General features: G+C 35.8%; 1 protein-coding gene across 2 annotated transcripts in view; it reads left to right on the top strand.

Moving 5' to 3' along the window:
- ADAM10 (ADAM metallopeptidase domain 10) overlaps positions 1–20,260 on the top strand; it is a gene marked incomplete at both ends in the record, with an annotated part of 122,147 nt that overhangs the window by 28,170 nt on the left and 73,717 nt on the right. For both annotated transcript variants that reach the window (XM_079700101.1, XM_079700100.1), the window contains 2 exons: positions 7,439–7,589; positions 19,083–19,201. In XM_079700101.1, coding sequence (XP_079556227.1) covers positions 7,439–7,589; positions 19,083–19,201 — 270 coding nt within the window. The remainder of the gene's footprint in view (positions 1–7,438; positions 7,590–19,082; positions 19,202–20,260) is intronic.

Raw genomic sequence — 20,260 nt, 5'->3', positions numbered from 1 at the left:
CAAATTCTTAGAAATGCACAACCTACCAAGACTGACTCAGGAAGAAATAGAAAATATGAATAGACCAATCACAAGCACTGAAATTGAAACTGTGATTAAAAATCTTCCATCAAACAAAAGCCCAGGACCAGATGGCTTCACAGGCGAATTCTATCAAACATTTAGAGAAGAGCTAACACCCATCCTTCTCAAACTCTTCCAAACAATATCAGAGGAAGGAACACTCCCAAACTCATTCTACGAGGCCACCATCACCTTGATACCAAAACCAGGCAAGGATGTCACAAAGAAAGAAAACTACAGGCCAATATCACTGATGAACATAGATGCAAAAATCCTCAACAAAATACTAGCAAACAGAATCCAAGAGCACATTAGAAGGATCATACACCATGATCAAGTGGGGTTTATTCCAGGAATGCAAGGATTCTTCAATATACGCAAATCAATCAATGTGATACACCATATTAACAAGTTGAAGGAGAAAAACCATATGATCATCTCAATAGATGCAGAGAAAGCTTTTGACAAAATTCAACACCCATTTATGATAAAAACCCTGCAGAAAGTAGGCATAGAGGGAACTTTCCTCAACATAATAAAGGCCATATATGACAAACCCACAGCCAACATTGTCCTCAATGGTGAAAAACTGAAACCATTTCCACTAAGATCAGGAACAAGACAAGGCTGCCCATTCTCACCACTCTTATTCAACCTAGTTTTGGAAGTTTTAGCCACAGCAATCAGAGAAGAAAAGGAAATAAAAGGAATCCAAATTGGAAAAGAAGAAGTAAAGCTGTCACTGTTTGCAGATGACATGATACTATACATAGAGAATCCTAAAGATGCTACCGAAAAACTACTAGAGCTAATCAATGAATTTGGTAAAGTAGCAGGATACAAAATTAATGCACAGAAATCTCTGGCATTCCTGTACACTAATGATGAAAAATCTGAAAATGAAATCAAGAAAACACTCCCATTTACCATTGCAACAAAAAGAATAAAATATCTAGGAATAAACCTACCTAAGGAGACAAAAGACCTGTATGCAGAAAATTATAAGACACTGATGAAAGAAATTAAAGAGGATACAAATAGATGGAGAGATATACCATGCTCCTGGATTGGAAGAATCAATATTGTGAAAATGACTCTACTACCCAAGGCAATCTACAGATTCAATGCAATCCCTATCAAACTACCACTGGCATTTTTCACAGAAGTAGAACAAAAAATTTCAAAATTTGTTTGGAAAAACAAAAGACCCCGAATAGCCAAAGCAATCTTGAGAACAAAAAACGGAGCTGGAGGAATCAGGCTGCCTGACTTCAGACTATACTACAAAGCTACAGTAATTAAGACAGTGTGGTACTGGCATAAAAACAGAAAGATAGATCAGTGGATCAGGATAGAAAGCCCAGAGATAAACCCATGCACATATGGCCAACTTATCTTTGATAAAGGAGGCAGGAATGTACAGTGGAGAAAGGACAGCCTCTTCAATAAGTGGTGCTGGGAAAACTGGACAGGGACATGTAAAAGTATGAGATTAGATCATTCCCTAACACCATACACAAAAATAAGCTCAAAATGGATTAAAGACCTAAATGTAAGGCCAGAAACTATCAAACTCTTAGAGGAAAACATAGGTAGAACACTCTATGACATAAATCACAGCAAGATCCTTTTGGACCCACCTCCTAGAGAAATGGAACTAAAAACACAGATAAACAAATGGGACCTAATGAAACTTCAAAGCTTTTGCACAGCAAAGGAAACCATAAACAAGACCAAAAGACAACCCTCAGAATGGGAGAAAATATTTGCAAATGAAGCAACTGACAAAGGATTAATCTCCAAAATTTATAAACAGCTCATGCAGCTCAATAGCAAAAAAACAAACAACCCAATCCAAAAATGGGCAGAAGACTTAAATAGGCATTTCTCCAAAGAAGATATACAGACTGCCAACAAACACATGAAAGAATGCTCAACATCATTAATCATTAGAGAAATGCAAATCAAAACTACAATGAGATATCATCTCACACCAGTCAGAATGGCCATCATCAAGAAATCTAGAAACAATAAATGCTGAAGAGGGCGTGGAGAAAAGGGAACACTCTTGCACTGCTGGTGGGAATGTGAATTGGTACAGCCACTATGGAGAACAGTATGGAGGTTCCTTAAAAAACTAAAAATAGAACTACCATATGACCCAGCAATCCCACTACTAGGCATATACCCTGAGAAAACCATAATTCAAAAAGAGACATGTACCAAAATGTTCATTGCAGCTCTATTCACAATAGCCCGGAGCTGGAAACAACCTAAGTGTCCATCATCGGATGAATGGATAAAGAAGATGTGGCACATATATACAATGGAATATTACTCAGCCATAAAAAGAAACGAAACTGAGCTATTTGTAATGAGGTGGATAGACCTAGAGTGTGTCATACAGAGTGAAGTAAGTCAGAAAGAGAAAGACAAATACCGTATGCTAACACATATATATGGAATTTAAAAAAAAAAAAAATGTCATGAAGAACCTAGGGGTAAAATGGGAATAAAGACACAGACCTACTTGAGAATGGACTTGAGGATATGGGGAAGGGGAAGGGTAAGCTGTGACAAAGGGAAAGAGAGGCATGGACATATATACACTACCAAACGTAAGGTAGATAGATAGTGGGAAGCAGCCGCAGAGCACAGGGAGATCAGCTCGGTGCTTTGTGACCGCCTGGAGGGGTGGGATGGGGAGGGTGGGAGGGAGGGAGATGCATGAGGGAGGGGATGTGGGAACAGATGTATATGTATGACTGATTCACTTTGTTATAAAGCAGAAACTAATAAAAAAAAAATTAAAAATAAATAAATAAATAAAAAACAAACCAAAAAAAAAACAAAAAAAAACCAACAGGTTAGACATTACAGAATATTATTGAACTAGAAGACAGCAGTAGAAACTATTCAAAATGAAACAGGGAAAAAAAGAATTTTTGATAAATATGAAACAACCCATCAGTGGGCTGTGGGAAGAATTTGAGTGACCTAATATACTTGTAACTGAAGTCCTTGGGTGGGTGGGGGTGGGGAGAGTGAAACAAATTGAAAAAATAAGAGTTGAAAAATTATAACCCCACAGACCCAAGGAGTTTACTGAAACTAAAGCTCAGTAAATATGAAGAAACCAAAGCACGTCAAATTGCTCAAAACCAGTATTAAAGAGGAAAGTCTTAAAAGCACTAGGGAGGGAAAAGACACATTATGTTCAGAGGAGCAATGGTAAGGATGACAGATTTCTTGTCAGAAGGAATATGGGTGAAAAGAGAGTGGAGCAAGGTTTTAAAAATATTTAAAGAAAAAATATGAACTTGTCGACCTGGAAGTCTGTGCCCAGTGAAAATATCTTTCAAAAATGAAGAAAAAATAAAGACTTTGAGACATCCAACATCTGGAAGAGCTCTTCACCAGCAGAAGAAATTTTAGAGGAAGTTATAGGTAGAAGGAAAATGATACCAGGTGGAAATATGGATCCACATGAAGGAATGAAGAGCCCTGGAAATGAGAAATAGAGCTTTTTTTCCTTGTTATTTAAATCTCTTTAAAAGATAATTGTCTGTTTAAACCAAAACAATAACAATGTATTGTGGGCTTTATAAGATACAAGTAAGTAAAGTATATGATGACAGTAGTCTAAAGACCAGGAGGAAAGAAATGAAAGTATAGTAATGTCAGGTTCTTATACCTGAAAGTGTTATAATATCATTTGAAGGTAGACTAAGTTAAAGATGTATACTTATAAGCCCTAAAGCAACCACTAAAATAACCAAACAGAGAGTTTTGCTAATAGCTAGTGAAGAGGTAAAAACAGAATCATAAAAAACTAATTAGTCCCAATAAAGGAGAAGGGAGCAGAGAACAGATGGGACAAACAGAAATAAATAGCAAGATGATAGACTTAAACCTAACCACATTAGTAACTACTTTAAATGTAAATGATCCAAACACTCCAATTAAAAGGCAGAGATTATCAGATTGGGCAGAAAAGCAAGACCCAGCTCTATGCTGCCTACTGTGAACTCACATTAAATATGTAGGCACAAATAGATTAAAAATAAAAGGATGGAAAAGAGATACCATGCCAGTCAAAAAAAAAAAGGAGTGCTATATTAATAACAGACAAAGTAGATTTTAGAACATAGAATATTACAAAGAATAAAGAAGATCATTTGATAATTGATAAAGGAGTGAATTAATCCAAAAGGCATAATACATAATAATCTTTGACATTTATGCATGTAATAATAGAACTTCAAAAATCAATTAAGCAGGGCTTCCCTTGTGGCACAGTGGTTGGGAATCCGCCTGCCAATGCAGGGGACATGGGTTCGATCCCTGGTCCAGGAAGATCCCACATGCTGTGGAGCAGCTAAGCCTGAGCACCCCAACTACTGAGCCGGAGCTCTAGAGCCCACGAGCCACAACTACTGAAGCCTGCGTGCCTAGAGCCCATGCTCTGCAATAACAGAAGCCATGACAATGAGAAACCCGTGCACTGCAAGGAAGAGTAGCCCCCGCTTACCACAACTAGAGAAAGCCCACACACAGTAACAAAGACCCAATGCAGCCCAAAATAAATAAAATAAATAAATTTAAAAAAGGAACAACAACAAAAAATCAATTAAGCAGAGAACTGCAAGGAGAAATAGAAAAAGTCATAATTACAGACAGAGATTTCAATACCTTTCTCTCAATAATAGAACAGGTAGATAGAAAATCATGAAGGGTAGAGAAGACTTGAACAACACTGTCAGCCAGTTGACGTGGTTGACATTTATAAAACACTGTACTCAATAAGTGCAGAGATTGACATTTCTAGAACACTCATCCATTAACAGCAGAATATACATTCTTTTCAAGTGTGCATGAAACATTGCAAGATATAAAAAACATAATGAGGGAATATTATGAACAGCTTTATCTCCATAACTTCAACAGCCTAGGTAAAATGGACAAATTCTTACCAAAGGTCACTCAAGAAGTAGCTAACCAGAATAGCTGTTTATATATCAAATTGACGTCATTAATAACCTTTCACAAAGAAAATTCCAGGCCAAGATGGCTTCACTGGTGAATTCTATCAAACATTTAAGGAGGAAATAATACCAATTCTACATACATTTGTCTAGAAAATTGAAGAAGAGGTAATACTTTCAAGGTCTTTTTTTTATACTGATACCAAAACTTGACAAAGACAGTCCAAGAAAGCTACAGACCAGTATCTCTCATGAACATAGAAAAAAAAAATTCTAAACAAAATTATAGCAAATTGAATCCAACAGTATTATAAAGCATAATATACTATATTCAAGTGGGATTTATATCAGTAATGCAAGGTTGGTTTAACATTAGAAAATGAACAATTTTTTAAAAATTGAACTATAGTTGATTTGCAATGTTGTGTTAATTTCTGCTATACAGCAAAGTGATTCAGTTATACATATATATATATATATATATATATATACACATATACATTTTTTTTAATTCTTTTCCATTATGGTTTATCACAGGATATTGAATATAGTTCCCTGTCCTATACAGGAGGACCTTGTTGTTTATCTGTTCTCTGTGTAATAGTTTGCATCTGCTAACCCCAAACTCCCACTCCACCCCTCCTCCATGCCCACCCTTGGCAACCACAAGTTTGTTCTCTATGTCTGTGAGTCTGTTTCTGTTTTGCAGATAAGTTCATTTGTGTCATATTTTAGATTCCACATATAAGTGATACCATATGGTATTTGCCTTTCTCTTTCTGACTTACTTCACTTAGTATGATATTCTCTAGTTCTATCCATGTTGCTCCAAATGGCATTATTTTGTTCTTCTTTTATGGCTGAGTTGTATTCCATTGTATATATGTACCACATCTTCTTTACCCATTCATCTGTTGATGGACATTTAGGTTGTTTCCATGTCTTAGCTATTGTGAATAGTGCTGCTATGAACATAGGGGGTGCATGTATCTTTTAAAAATTTTTATTTAATTTATTTTTGGCTGCATTGGGTCTTCATTGCTGCATGTGGGTTTCTCTGGTTGCGGTGAGTGGGAGCTACTCTTCATTGCAGTGTGTGGGCTTCTCATTGTGGTGGCTTCTCTTGTTGTGGAGCACGGGCTCTAGGCGCGCGGGCTTCAGTAGTTATGGCACGAGGGCTTGGTAGCTGTGGCTCACGGGCTCTAGGGTACAGGCTCAGTAGTTGTGGAACATGGGCTTAGTTGCTGTGCAGCATGTGGGATCTTCCCGGACCAGGGCTTGAACCCGTGTCCCCTGCATTGGCAGGCGGATTCCTAACCACTGTGCCACCAGGGAAGCCTGCATGTATCTTTTTGAAATATAGTTTTGTACAGATGTATACCCAGGAGTAAGATTGCTGGATTGTATGGTAACTCTATTTTTAGTCTTTTGAGGAACCTCCATACTGTTCTCTATGGTGGCTGCACCAACTTACATTCCTACCAGTAGTGTAGGAGGGTTCCTTTTTCTCCACACCCTCTCCAGCATTTATTGTTTGTAGACTTTTTAATGATGCCCATTCTGACTGGTGTGAGGTAGTACCTCATGGTAGTTTTGATTTGCACTTCTGTAATAATTAGTGATGTTGAGCATCTTTTCACGTGTCTGTTGGCCATCTGTATGTCTTCTTTGGAGAAGTGTTTATTTCGTTCTTCTGCCCATGAAATCAGTCAATTTAATTTTCCATTATTAATAAACTAAAAAGAAAGAACCATATAATCATCTCTTTAAAAAATTTATTTACTTATTTTTATTGCAGTATAGTTGATTTACAATGTTGTGTTAGTTTCAGGTGTACAGCAAAGTGATTCATTTATACATATTTTATATATATGTATTTTTTCAGATTCTTTTCCCTTATAGGTATAATTCCCTGTGCTATACAGTAGGTCCTTGTTGGTTATCTATTATAATCATCTTAACAGATGCAGAAAGAGTGGGTGACAAAAGTCAACACCTCTTCCTGATAGTTTTTATCAGCAAAGTATTAATAGAAGATAACTTTGTCAACCTGATAAAGGACATCCTAGACAAACCTATGGCTAACATCAAAACTTGTGTGTGTGGTTAAAATTCCCATTATAATAAGTTTTTAGGGACTTCCCTGGCAGTCCAGTGGTTAAGACTCCATGCTTCCACTGCAGGGGGCGCAGATTCGATCCCTGGTGGGGGAACTCAGATCTTGCATGCCACACGGCATAGCCAAAAAAAAAAAAAAAAGTATATGAAAATAAAGTACTAGGATTAGTGAAACAGTTTCATATTTATAGATATTTGAATAATCATGGAGTCATATCAGAACTAGAATGGGCCACAAGATGACATTAATTCAAATTGTTTATTTTTTATAGGTCAGTATGGAAATCCTTTAAATAAATACATTAGACATTATGAAGGATTATCTTATGATGTGGATTCATTACACCAAAAACACCAGCGTGCCAAAAGAGCAGTTTCACATGAGGACCAGTTTTTACGTCTAGATTTCCATGCTCATGGAAGGTGAGTAAATTTATGCTAACTGTGTCTGAAGTTCCCATGTATTCAATCTATATTAAGAGAAGAAATTTATACCCTTAATTTTCCTTCTCTAATGGAAAGGTCCACATTTGGAAATTCAGCCTATGCTGAAATTTGGTATATACATTAAAAAATGTTTTCTTTTAAAATGGATTGCCCTTTTTATGTTGTTAAGGAAACAGTCACATTTAAATGTTTTAGGTTTATGAATCAGATCCTCTATTGTATTATTAGAGGATGTGTCTTTAAAGAAGAGTCTATGTTTGTGGTTCAGCTAATTTTATGTGTTTTATGGCCTATGTGTCTGTTCTCTGGTGCCAACAGTGAAGATAGCTAGTTGTAGGCCATTAAATAAGTCATTTAATTTCTCATTAACTCAATTTTATCAGCTCTAAAATGACAACTTGTAGACAGATGACCTACTGTACTGCTTTATTCTCAGACAGAATTGTTAAGGAATAAAGAACAGGGAGCCAAGGGAGAGAGGTAAAAAAAAAATCACATTTATTTTGGCCTGTTGTGTTCCAGGTACATAGATGCTTTATATGCATTTTCTTATTTAATCTCTCTACACCCAAACAAGGTAAATCTTTTTATATCCAAGGAAACTAAGACTCACAGAAGTTAAATAACTTCTTTAAAGTTACGTAGCACAGATTTTACCTGGACCTGGCTGATTCAAGACCGCATATTATTTTTTTCTTTGTCTGTTAGGAGTACTCAGATACAAAATCTTCAAGTATTCTTTGTCAGATTCTCTGCCTTGCCTGCTGTAATGAATAAGTCTATTCCTTTTGTACTTTTTCTGCAGTTGTAACCCTGATTTATTATTCACCTCCTAATAGGTTTCCCAGCTTCCATTCCATTTATCATTAAAGCTATCCTATGTACTGCTACAAGATGACTCTTCCTTAAATGCTTCCTTTTTCACGTCAGCTTATTGCTCTAAAGTGTTCAATTAATGATTGTTAGCCAGATTTCTTAACTGGGCTTTCAAGATTCTTTGTGAATTAACTCAAGTCTATTCTAAACTTACTTTGTTCCACTTCCTAATATTGTGTCTGTTTCATTCAGAATGAGCTTCTCATTGCTGAATATACCATGTACAGTTTGTTTCCTATATTATTTATCTTAAATTCTGATCACCTTTTAATACACAATTCAAGTTCTACTTCTTTGAAGCTTTATTTACACCTTCCTCTGAACCTTTAAATTACTTACCTGTACCGTTGGCATTGGTTCCATATCTCTTCCTTTTCATGTGTGTATTTCTTGTTTATTTTTCTGTAACTGTGTTTTTTCTTCCTCACAGGCAGACACATGCTACTATTTAGTGTGTCTGCTATTTGCCCTTATACTATAGACACTCAAGGAAGATTTTAATGGATGAAATAAATCAGATAATAAGAACTGCTATGAAACAAAGTATTTTGCACATGGAAATTAATGCATTACTTAACTTAATTTCCATATTACAAAACAATGATCATTATAGAAAAAAGTACTTTCAAGTTATAAAATCTACTTTGTTTTGAAGGAAGAAAAAATTCATTTCAGGATCTGTTCTTCTAGATAAAAATTTAGTGATGGCAAATCATGTAAATTTTTATGACCCTTAACCTCAGTAAAAATTTTAATTACCCATTCTTTATTGGTACCATGAAATAATAAGCAATCATTAAGCCTTCCTAAGTTTTTAATAACTATCTCAAAGTAAATTTAATGCTGTATTGCAAATATCGTGTGACTGCCAAAAGGAAAAGTTGGGATTCTAGCTGCCTTTGGTTTGGATACCACATTTCTATTACATCATTAGATTTTTATTAGCTCCATTACATAATTCATATTGAACATATGGCAAAACCAAATCCCTACCTCCTTTTGTTTTTTTTTGGTACATGTGTGAGAGTAACTGAGAGAGAGTGTACAAGTACACGCTGTTATTTAGTTATTCTGATAGGAGCTGCAAGATGTGCGTAAGTCATTGTATAAGAAGAAAATGTGATATGGTGCTTTACAGATAAAATGCTGTACATATTCAAAGGGAGGAGGACTTACTTCTAGCTTAGGCTCTCAGCAAAGGACCTGGACCCAGGAAATCTCATTCTGTGTATTAGTGATTATCTTAGGTACTTTTAACAGAAATCTGTTTAATTAACTATATACATATACTACATTTTCTAGAATAGATCTGAATTCAGGAATTTAATTTTGTTTTCTCAATTATTATACTTGTATATTCACACTGTCTCAGAGTTTGTGCCCTAAAACATGGTTATTGTGACTACCTTATAACATACCTTAGTTAAAAATGTGATGATCTCATAGTTTCATTTCTCCCTTTCCTTGAAATAGGCCTACAAAAATGACCTTGATAAATATAATTATAGATTTCCTGCTAAGTTTCTTCTTCTTCCCCACCATATACAAAATGTTGGTTTTGGGTACTAGCACAGCCTCTGTAGGGTGTGGGTATGTGTGTGTGTGTGTGTGTGTCTTTCAGTATTAAAATCATTCTTTGTTCTGCTTGTTTTATGCCTAAGCACATGAACACAATTCTTTCAACCTGGCTTCCACGTTTCCTAAATAAGAAAGGGTGGATCACATCCCAAGTTTACAAATATCAGTGTTAAATGAAGGAATGTTGAGATTCTTTAAGCCTAATGTCCATTCTTGAGAATTCCATGAAAAACCATTGCTCTTTTTTCTCTCTTCCAGTTTTATTGAGATATAATTGACATATAGCACTGTATAAATTTAAGACGTATAGCATAATAATTTGACTCATATACATCATGAAGTTACATTTTTTTTTCTTGTGTGTATATGTATTTTTAAACATTTCCTTCATGTTTTGTTTTCCATTATATACTTTGGGCAATCAACTTTATTTTCTGGTCTTCTCACGACTTTGCTAACTTTACTGCCTTTCATAGATTTACATTTGAGTAGGAAGCTACTTAGTAAAGAACTTGTGATTTTTATAGGAAGTATAATATATGTATTGAAACAGTCGTAAACTGGGTAGAGAAAGGAGTACTGTGGTAATTTGGAGCCTGAATGGTGTTCCCTTCTGACTTGACATGCGTTATCTAGAGATTCTTTTGAGCCTTAGCTTCCTTATTAGTAAAACCTTGAAGTATGGATGAGATAATGTTTAAGGCCTCTTCCTGCTTTAAAGTTCTACAAAATATATGAGTAACACTCAAGTAACTAAATTAAAAAGAACTCAAAACACTGTCTAGTCAGTAATAAACTATTTTTTATGCTTCTGTGTTTAATTGTTTAGGTACATAATAAATCAGAAATTGTTTCCATCTAATATGTGATTTGTATATAGTGTAAAAGATACCAAAATTTTATCTAAGTGCAGTACGATGTTTTGGAGTTTTCTTTTTTCTGATTTTGATAAGATAATTATTCCTGTAGTCTTAACTGTACATTTACAAACTGTTCAAAATAAATGGTCAGATAATTTGATTTGAAGTTTCTTTGCAGTTTGAGACTCAAGTTCTCCCTGCCTCTGAAATGTGAGGGTATCAAGGATGTGGCCCAGGTAACCTGTGAAAGGCATAAGTATTCTCTTTGGGTCCTGACTGGAGCTGGTTTACTCAGGAATTGTCTTGGACTTTATCTTTGACATATCATGAGTAGCGTAGCAGAAACCCAGGGTGCTTTTAACTCCATAGACAAACCAGCACACTTTAAGAAGCAGAAGTGAGAATCTAGGGAGCACAGATAGATGCCAGCTCATAAAGAAGAGCAACAGAATAAATTAGAATTGTGTAAAAATGCTACTGTTATGGATATGGAAAAACAAAATAAAAAAAAATACTGACCTGACACTGAAAGCTATTCCAACAAGGTTTGAGCAAGTTTGAGCAAAAATTCCTAAAGGAAAATGGTATTTATTTGTACCTATTTTATGTCAGGTACAGTGCCCTTTAGCATATACTTTTGTTTAAGTATATTTCATACCACTCTTTGTCTCAGCAGTGGATTTTCTAAGATATGCAATTCTTAGTTATTGCCTTATTGCCTGATTCCTCGTTACACAGAAATTAAAAGCCTAACAAATGTGTTTTTTAAAACTCTGAAGGCTACACTGGCTATTTGAATTACTTACTGAAATAAGAAATAGCAACTGAGTTGTGTTCACGTTAATTCTGTGTTGAAGAAGTTAAATTGGGAGCTGATGATGGCTCTGAGCTTAGCTTCTTGGATAAGATTTTAACATGAAATATCATTTTTATTTTTCATGTTTTTAAGCACTAACTAGGGTTTATGTGATATGAAGAGGGAATGAGTTTTAAAAAACTGAGCTTCCTCCTGTTTTGAAAAAGGAATGGAAATAAGAGTGTAAAAGTATTTCTTTTGTTTTTTAATTTAATTAATTTAATTAATTAATTTATTTTTGGCTGCCTTGGGTCTTTGTTGCTGCACGCGGGCTTTCTCTAGTTGAGGCGAGCGGGGGCTACTCTTTGTTGTGGTGCGCTGACGTCTCATTGCGGTGGCTTCTCTTTGTTGTGGAGCACGGGCTCTAGGCACGCCGGCTTCAGTAGTTGTGGCGCATGGGCTTAGTTGCTCCACGGCATGTGGGATCTTCCCGGACCAGGGGTTGAACCTCTGTCCCCTGCATTGGCAGGCAGATTCTTAACCACTGCGCCACTAGGGAAATCCCTGCTTCTCCTTACACAGGATAAATTTACTTATTTTTGCTTGAGTTTTAGTTTCACTTTTATCTTCTTTGGGAACTCTTGAGGAATCTCGTATATGTATTTTTGCTTATTTTAGGTAATCTATCTACCTCAGGGCCATCAGTAAAGCCTGGAACTGTGTTTTTCAAACTGTAGAACCCTAGAATTTCTTTGGAGGTTGCCTCAGGTTCTTCCCAATGGGCCGCAGGTGGGCTGACTCTGCCCTTTCCCCTTCTACCAACCTGTTCTGTTTTATCCTTTTTTTTTGGAGGAGGCAGATAGTGGCTTCTTTAAGATAATTTGAAAAAGGACTTTGCTGTTTCAAAAGTATACTAGTGGAAGTAAACTAGATATTTGACTCATAGTAATATTTGCTGTTAATACTGGCAACTTGTCTTACAAAAATAATTTGGGTGGAGACTCTGTCAAGCATCTTTATTAAGAAGAAGGTGAATGTTACAAGGAAAAGAATACCTAGAAATGTCAGGGATGGCTATTAAGTACTGTTTTATTTCTAGGAATCACTACCCAGGCCTACCATAACCTGTTCCATTTAGACACAGTAGACCTGTCTGGGACTGCTGGATTACAGACATACTTGGAAGCAAGGTTTTTGCTCTCAGGTTTCTTCCCCCTGTTACCAAGGTACTTGATTAGTCGAGGCTTTTTGTCCTAATATGACTTCAGTTCAAGGGATGCACCTTTAACTTTTGCTGTTTTTCTTCTGAGAGTCAGAGCCATATTATCTTTAGCCTAAATAGCTATCATATGGGAAAAGGCAACTTCTTTTCACTTTATATTCTTACTGTTCTAATATATAGAATGGTACCTCTTTAATATAGAAGGTATATGATCATCCAAAAACTTAAAGAATCATATCCTAGCATAATTAATTTTGTTGTTCTGTACCAAAGGTGGTTCTGGTACCTCTGTTTGTTTGTTTAGTTTAGATTTAGAGTGCTTTTCTCAAGCCTTAGAGGGGAAAACCAACTATTATTACCACATGGTACAACTGCATTTTCAAAGCACTGAGGCCCGAGATTTGAAATCTGTTTCATGTATTTTTTCAAATTGCTGTCATTTGTTAGCTGATTTTGCCCTCCTATAATTTTACTCTATTCTTTATAACTCTACTATATGCCACTGAGGAAAGAATTATAATAGAACTACTATAATCAAGATGAGAGACAAAATACTATTGATTCATAGAATCAACATAGTGATTAAATCTAACAGTAGGAAAATATTCCCAGTGCAAATGATGTTCCTTATACAGAGCATCTTCCTCCTCAGAGGAAATCTAAAGTTTATCTTTGATTACAGTATACTATATTATAATAATAAAAAAAAGAGGGCTTACCTGGTGGCGCAGTGGTTGAGAATCTGCCTGCCAATGCAGGGGACATGGGTTCGAGCCCTGGTCTGGGAAGATCCCACATGCCGCGGAGCAACTGGGCCCGTGAGCCACAACTACTGAGCCTGCGCGTCTGGAGCCTGTGCTCCACAACAAGAGCGGCCGCGATAGTGAGAGGCCCAGGCACCGCGATGAAGAGTGGCCCCCACTTGCCACAACTGGAGAGAGCCCTTGCACAGAAACGAAGACCCAACACAGCCAAATAAATAAATAAGGGAAATAAACTTACTGAAAGAAACATAGTAAAACGGGATTAATAATCAAAGGGAACTTCTTATGGTGGTGTTGTAAAGTAGAATTTTCAGTGAAATTCAAATAAGGTTATATTTTCACTTCTGTATCTTACTTGCATTTGTTCAGATTTTAAAAGGTGACTTGGTGAAGACTGATAATATTACATACATTAAGACTGCTACAACACTCAGCGTATATTAGCTTGACTGCTTCTGGCACATGCTTGAGAGGCATTCGTGGTATGACTGAAAGCACGATGCAGAAACCAAATACTAGAGTTCTAGTCCTAATTCTAGTCTTGTGACCTGAGTCATACCCTTTGATAAAAATATTCATCGTGCTTCCTTTGCAATGTTACTGTGAGGACGGGATGCAGTAATATGTGTGAAAGTGCTCTGAAAACTGTAAACCTATATAAATTTAAGAAGAATGTTACAATCTCATCATTATCATCACAATACTACTATCTCAAACAATTCTCTAGGGGCTTTTACCACTAGGAAGGGTATCTCTGCCCGCACAATTTTATTTTGTACCCTAGCTTTTGGGAATACAATGATTTTTTTTTTAATGTTTATTTATTTATTTATTTGGTTGCGCCGGGTCTTAGTTGCGGCTCGTGGGCTCCTTAGTTGCAGCTCACCAGCTCCTTAATTGGTGCACGTGGGCTCCTTTAGTTGCAGCAGTTGGGCTCCTTAGTTGCGGCATGCAGTCTCCTTAGTTGTGGCATGTGAACTCTTAGTTGTGGCATGCATGTGGGATCTAGTTCCCTGACCAGGGATCAAACCTGGCCCCCTGCAATGGGAGCATGGAGTCTTAACCACTGCGCCACCAGGTAAGTCCCAGTACAATGATTTTTTTAAATTTATTTATTTTTATGGTGGCAAAATAACATGTAACTTACTATTTTAATCATTTTTAAGTGTACAATTCAGTGGCATTAGGTACATTCAAAGTGTTGTCTAACTATCACCGTGATTCATTTTTAGAGCTTTTTGATTATACCAAACAGAAACAATAACTTCCAATTCTGCCCTCCTACCAGCCCTTGGTAACCTGTGTTCTACTTTCTATCTCTAGAAATTTGCCTATTCTAGGTCCTTCATAACTGGAGTCATATAATATGTGGCCTTTTGCATCTGGCTCCTTTCACTTAGCATAATGTTTCTAATGTTCATATGTGTTGTAGTGTATCAGAATTTCATTCCTTTTTAAGGCTGAATAATCCATTGTATGTATATACCAATCATATGTACATCTTTTTTTTTGGCCGCGCCATGCGGCTTATGGGACCTTAGTTCCCTGACCGGGGATCGAACCTGGGCCCTTGGCCGTGAAAGTGCGGATCCCTAACCACTGGACCACCAGGGAATTCCCCATACATACATCTTGAAATCCATATGTTGATGAATATTAGGATTGTTTCCATCTTTTGGCTATTATGGATAATGCTGCCACACACACTGGTGTACAAGTATCTGAGTCCCTGATTTCCATTCCTTTGGGTATATACATAGAAGTAGAATTGCTGGATCATATGGTAATTCTGTTTAACTTTTTGAGGAACCACCAAACTGTTTTCCCAAAATACAGTGATTTTTATAAGGCAGTGTTCACTGTAGTTTTTCTGACCTTTGGGCCAAAAGTTTAAGCAATTAAAGAATCAGGTTGGGACTTCCCTGGTTGTGCAGTGGTTAAGAGTCCTTCTGCCAGTGCAGGGGACATGGGTTTGAGCCCTGGTCTGGGAAGATCCCACATGCTGCGGAGCAAGTAAGCCCACGTGCCACACTACTGAGCCTGCGCTCTAGAGCCCGCGAGCCACAACAGCTGAGCCCGTGCGCCACAACTACTGAAGCCCATGCACCTAGAGCCCGTGCTCTGCAAGAGAAGCCACTGCAATGAGAAGCCCGCGCACCGCAACAAGGAGTAGCCGCCACTCACTGCAACTAGAGAAAGCCCATGCACAGCAACGAAGATCCAATGCAGCCAAAAAATAAATAAAATAAAATAAAAAGAATCAGGTTATGTTTTCAGATGATTTTTTTATTCAAGGCTTGTTGAGAAATTGGGAAGGTAGGATGTGTTCATCAGCTAATTATTATTATTACTTTATAATGTGTTGTCTGACAGGACTATTGCAAAGAATTTGCAATTTATATAAATATTAAAATAGTGTAAAGATATGAACTATCAAACAGATGGTAGTGGAATTAAAATTAGAGAACTGGAATCCAATGACTTAGTTAATGGAATAATATATCCAGCTTCTGATTATTCATTTGTAGTTGATCTGTTTCATGGATTGTGACAGAGTTTAATTCAGTCTGGCTTCTTCTACCATTTACCTGCCTTCCAGGCTCACCCTTGTTCCATTCCTTCTTTGTTTATATATGTTTCAGATGCACATTAATTTTGATATTAATAGAGCAGTGCATCTTGGGCGTATGATGTAAATTTGATTTTTTGTTTTATTATCTGTGTTGCTTCTTGACTCTATATGTGCATAATTGAAAACTGATTTTATATATGGTTTCAATCCAATTAAATCAATAGTGAGAATAATGTTTTGTATATATGAGATGATTTGCTTATGCAATCAGTATTAAGATTAGAAGGGGCCTACTTCAAGTGTTCTTAAATTCTCTCTGTTACAACATCCCTCTAGGATTGCTATCTGCATAGACATGTAAAGTGATATAAAACTATTTTTTTGAGTAAGGATTGCAGCATAGATTGTTCTCATATTGAACTTAAATGTCCTTTCTGAAGCTTTTACTATTTTGGGGGAGGGAGATATAGAGTACTAATGCTGCTGCTTATAATGATTTTAAGGTAAAACAGTTTTGCTGAATAATAAATCCTGAATGACAAACATATTAAGCCCTTAGATTTTTACTGTTTAGTCTGTTTAACAAAGATGCTCTTTTAGAGGTGGTATTTATATAGTAAATTAAAAGTGTATAAATGATAAATTAATGATTTTTCAAAATGTGATCCTTTAAAAAATAATGTGTGTATTTATACTCACATTTATGATCAAGAATTTCATGTCTATTAGTTGGTTAAAAGGAATTTTATGGAAAGGATATACAACAAGAATTCAGGCAAGATTCCTGTTTGTTTAGGATTGTCTTTTTTTGACTTTATGGAGTTCCCATTTAGAAGATGTGTTTGGCTTTGTTGATTACTTGCTGCAGTAGATTGGAACGTTAAGGTTCTAAGGATGTCTTTCCTAGCCTACAGTCCTTGTCACAGTAGTTGGGAAGCCCTAGGAGTTTTTTGGTGAGAGGTTTAGGCAGGTAGAAATGAGTGCAGCTGCAAAATAAAAGGTTGCCAATACAGGAAATTAAGGGAAAAAGATAAAATAGTGTTCAGAAAGGGTGACACTCTATGAAGGTAATGGCTATACCCAACTGTTGACACCTATTCACTTGAAAAATTATTTGATTTTTTTCTTTAAAATCAACATTATTGAAGTATACTTTACATAAAATATATTCATTTCAAGTGTATAGTTTAAGTTTTGACAAATGTATACACTTGTGAACCACCATTCAAATCAAGGTGTAGAACTTTTCCATCAGAGCAAAAAATTCCTTCATTCCCTTTTGCTCTTAGTCTCTCCATCCCAGGCAACTACTGATCTGCTTTCTGTCACTAAAGATAGATTTTGCCTATTCTGGAATTACATATATATGGAATTATATATACTGTGTGCATTCTTTTGTGTTTTATAAAAGTACCTATTTTTAGTAGTTTGGTGATTTTATTGCTGAATAGTTTGCTACTGTATGAATAAGCCACAACCTTTTTTTCTCTCTTTACTTGCTGATAGACATTTAGGTTATTTCCAGGTTTTGGCTATTATGAATAAAGCTGCTTTGGACATTTGTGTCCAATTGTTTGTGTGGACATATATTTTATATTTTCATTTCTCTTGGTATAGAATTGTGGGTCATAGGGTTTTTGTATGTTTACCTTTATAAGAAACAGCCAGTTTTCCAAAGTGATTGTACCATTTTTTACCTCCGCCAGCAATGTGTCAGAGTTCAGATTATTCCACATCCTACTAACATTTGGGGGTTGGCTAATTAAAGACTTTGGTTCATATTCACTGAGTAGAAATTGTGTTATATGCAGACCTTTATGGCAGTTATAAAAGAGACTTGATATAGTTTTTAAAGTTAAATAATAATAGCTACTTTGCTACCCTTTACATCTCCTTTGTGCCAGGTACTGTGTTAATGACTTTACATACGTTATAATCTCTAATCCTTAAAATGGTTCCAGAAAATAGAATGTGTTATCTTCATTTAATGGACAGGAATCCTGGGCTAGTAAGGATTTACTAGGCTTAAGATTTAGGCTTAAGATTTTGATTCTGAGTTTGATTCTAAAACCCTGGATTTCTTTATTTAATTTTATTTCAGTATTTTGGTCTTTCCTTTTCCTTTATAGAGGACAGTTAGAATGAGTATGATTTCAGCTAATATCATGGTCCTTTGGGTTTGGGATCTCCAAATTGAACTGAGAAAGGTCTAAAAAGAATTAGAAGAAGATGCCCCAGGGAAAAATAAAGGAGTTGTAAAGTTTTCTGTGTGTGTGTGTCTGTCTTCCTGTATGTGTGTGTCTGTGTGTGAAAGAAAGAGCATACATACTTGCTTTTGTGAGAAGAGATGTTAAGTATCTAATTAGATGGCACTTCCTTATGTATTCTCTTATCTGAGTTGTGAATAATAGGGGAAAATGGAAAAGCTATGGAATTACTAGAGAGGGGAGACAGGTAGTGGTGAATTAACAGTAATTGGGTCACGAAGCTTGTTTTTATCTTCAAGCAACTTAGTTGCTGTTGGAATGATCTTGTTTCACCATGTGAGAATCAGTCTGTAGGCATTTATTTTTTTAATACATCCCTAGATGATTGCTGTTTAATTGTATGTGAGTTGTATCACAGTGTTAGCTTGAATTTCAGAGCAGAATTTTTATAAGAAAATCTTGGCCAGTTATTTCCCAAATAGACAAATTGTGTGAAACAATCCACATTTTGCAGATTTTTTTAAATTAAAAAAATAATTGTTTAAATTTGGATCCTTTTAATTTCATTTTTTTCCTTTCCTACCCTGTTTGCAGACATTTCAACCTACGAATGAAGAGGGACACTTCCCTTTTCAGTGATGAATTTAGGGTGGAAACATCAAATACGGTACTTGATTATGATACCTCTCATATTTACACTGGACATATTTATGGTAAGTTGAACCTTAAAAGAACCCTCTTTAATTTTTTTCTATACAAGGAAATATATGCATTTTGAAGTATAGGCAAATATTTCAGAAAGATGGGATAAATCCTGGGGAGATTTGAGTGTATCGTGAAGAGCAATGGGCTTTGAAGAATGAAGTAATTCTTGGATCAACCTTTACATATATGTTTAGTATTGAATTATGCAGCATCTGACTTCTGAAAGGTAAGAAGTTTTGACTCTCTCATTACCTCCAAACTGTTAGGTTTTAAAAAAAATTTTAATGATTTATATAATTTTCTGATCTTCCAGGCAAGGAATTAACAGTAACTTAACTGTTTTATAACGAAACTGTAAAGATTATCTTAACAGCCAAAAATAATGTGACAAAGTCGTTCATAGGAAAATCCTCCCAGGGCCTTCCTTCCTCTGGATCTATTTGCTTTTTGTTCACAATTCTAATGAATTTCTCTTACTACACCAGATTTAAAAAGATATTAGGGAGATAGGGGGCACACTTATTAGCCCAATGGAAAATTATATCTGTCAGCTTAGTAATGTAGGGAGAACAGAACAATTGATGGAAGTCGTAAAAAAGTTAAAAAATCAAAGTCTTCGGGAGGTATTAGGGGCAAAATATCATTGAGTTATAACTGTATGTTAATAAATACTCAAGATGATCCTATTTATTAAGAGTTATTAAAGTTAATTGAAAGTTAAATTTCATTTCTACATATTAGAGAGATTTCCACTCAAAATCCTGACTTGAAAAATTAAATGCTTTGAGAAAGGTTTCTTTTTTTTTCTTATGATGATGGGTAAATGAGACATTTCTGTACTTAAAATTTCTTATTTGTAGATCAAGCGTAGTTAAAAAATTAAAAGTTTTTTTGTATTCTTATAATTCTTCAATGGAAAAGGAAAGTGTTTTTCCATAGGTCAAGATTTCTAATGTTAGATTATAGTTTTCTGTTATTTTCTTGATCATTTACCTTGCTGGGCAAGTAACTCAGTAGTCTCCCAGCCCCCCGCCCCCCCCCCCCTTTTTTTTGGTAGGTGATAGTCA

The sequence above is a fragment of the Hyperoodon ampullatus genome (genome assembly GCF_949752795.1).
Source record: "Hyperoodon ampullatus genome assembly, chromosome: 3".
NCBI lineage: Eukaryota > Metazoa > Chordata > Mammalia > Artiodactyla > Ziphiidae > Hyperoodon > Hyperoodon ampullatus.
This window is presented reverse-complemented; position numbering and strand designations above follow the sequence as displayed.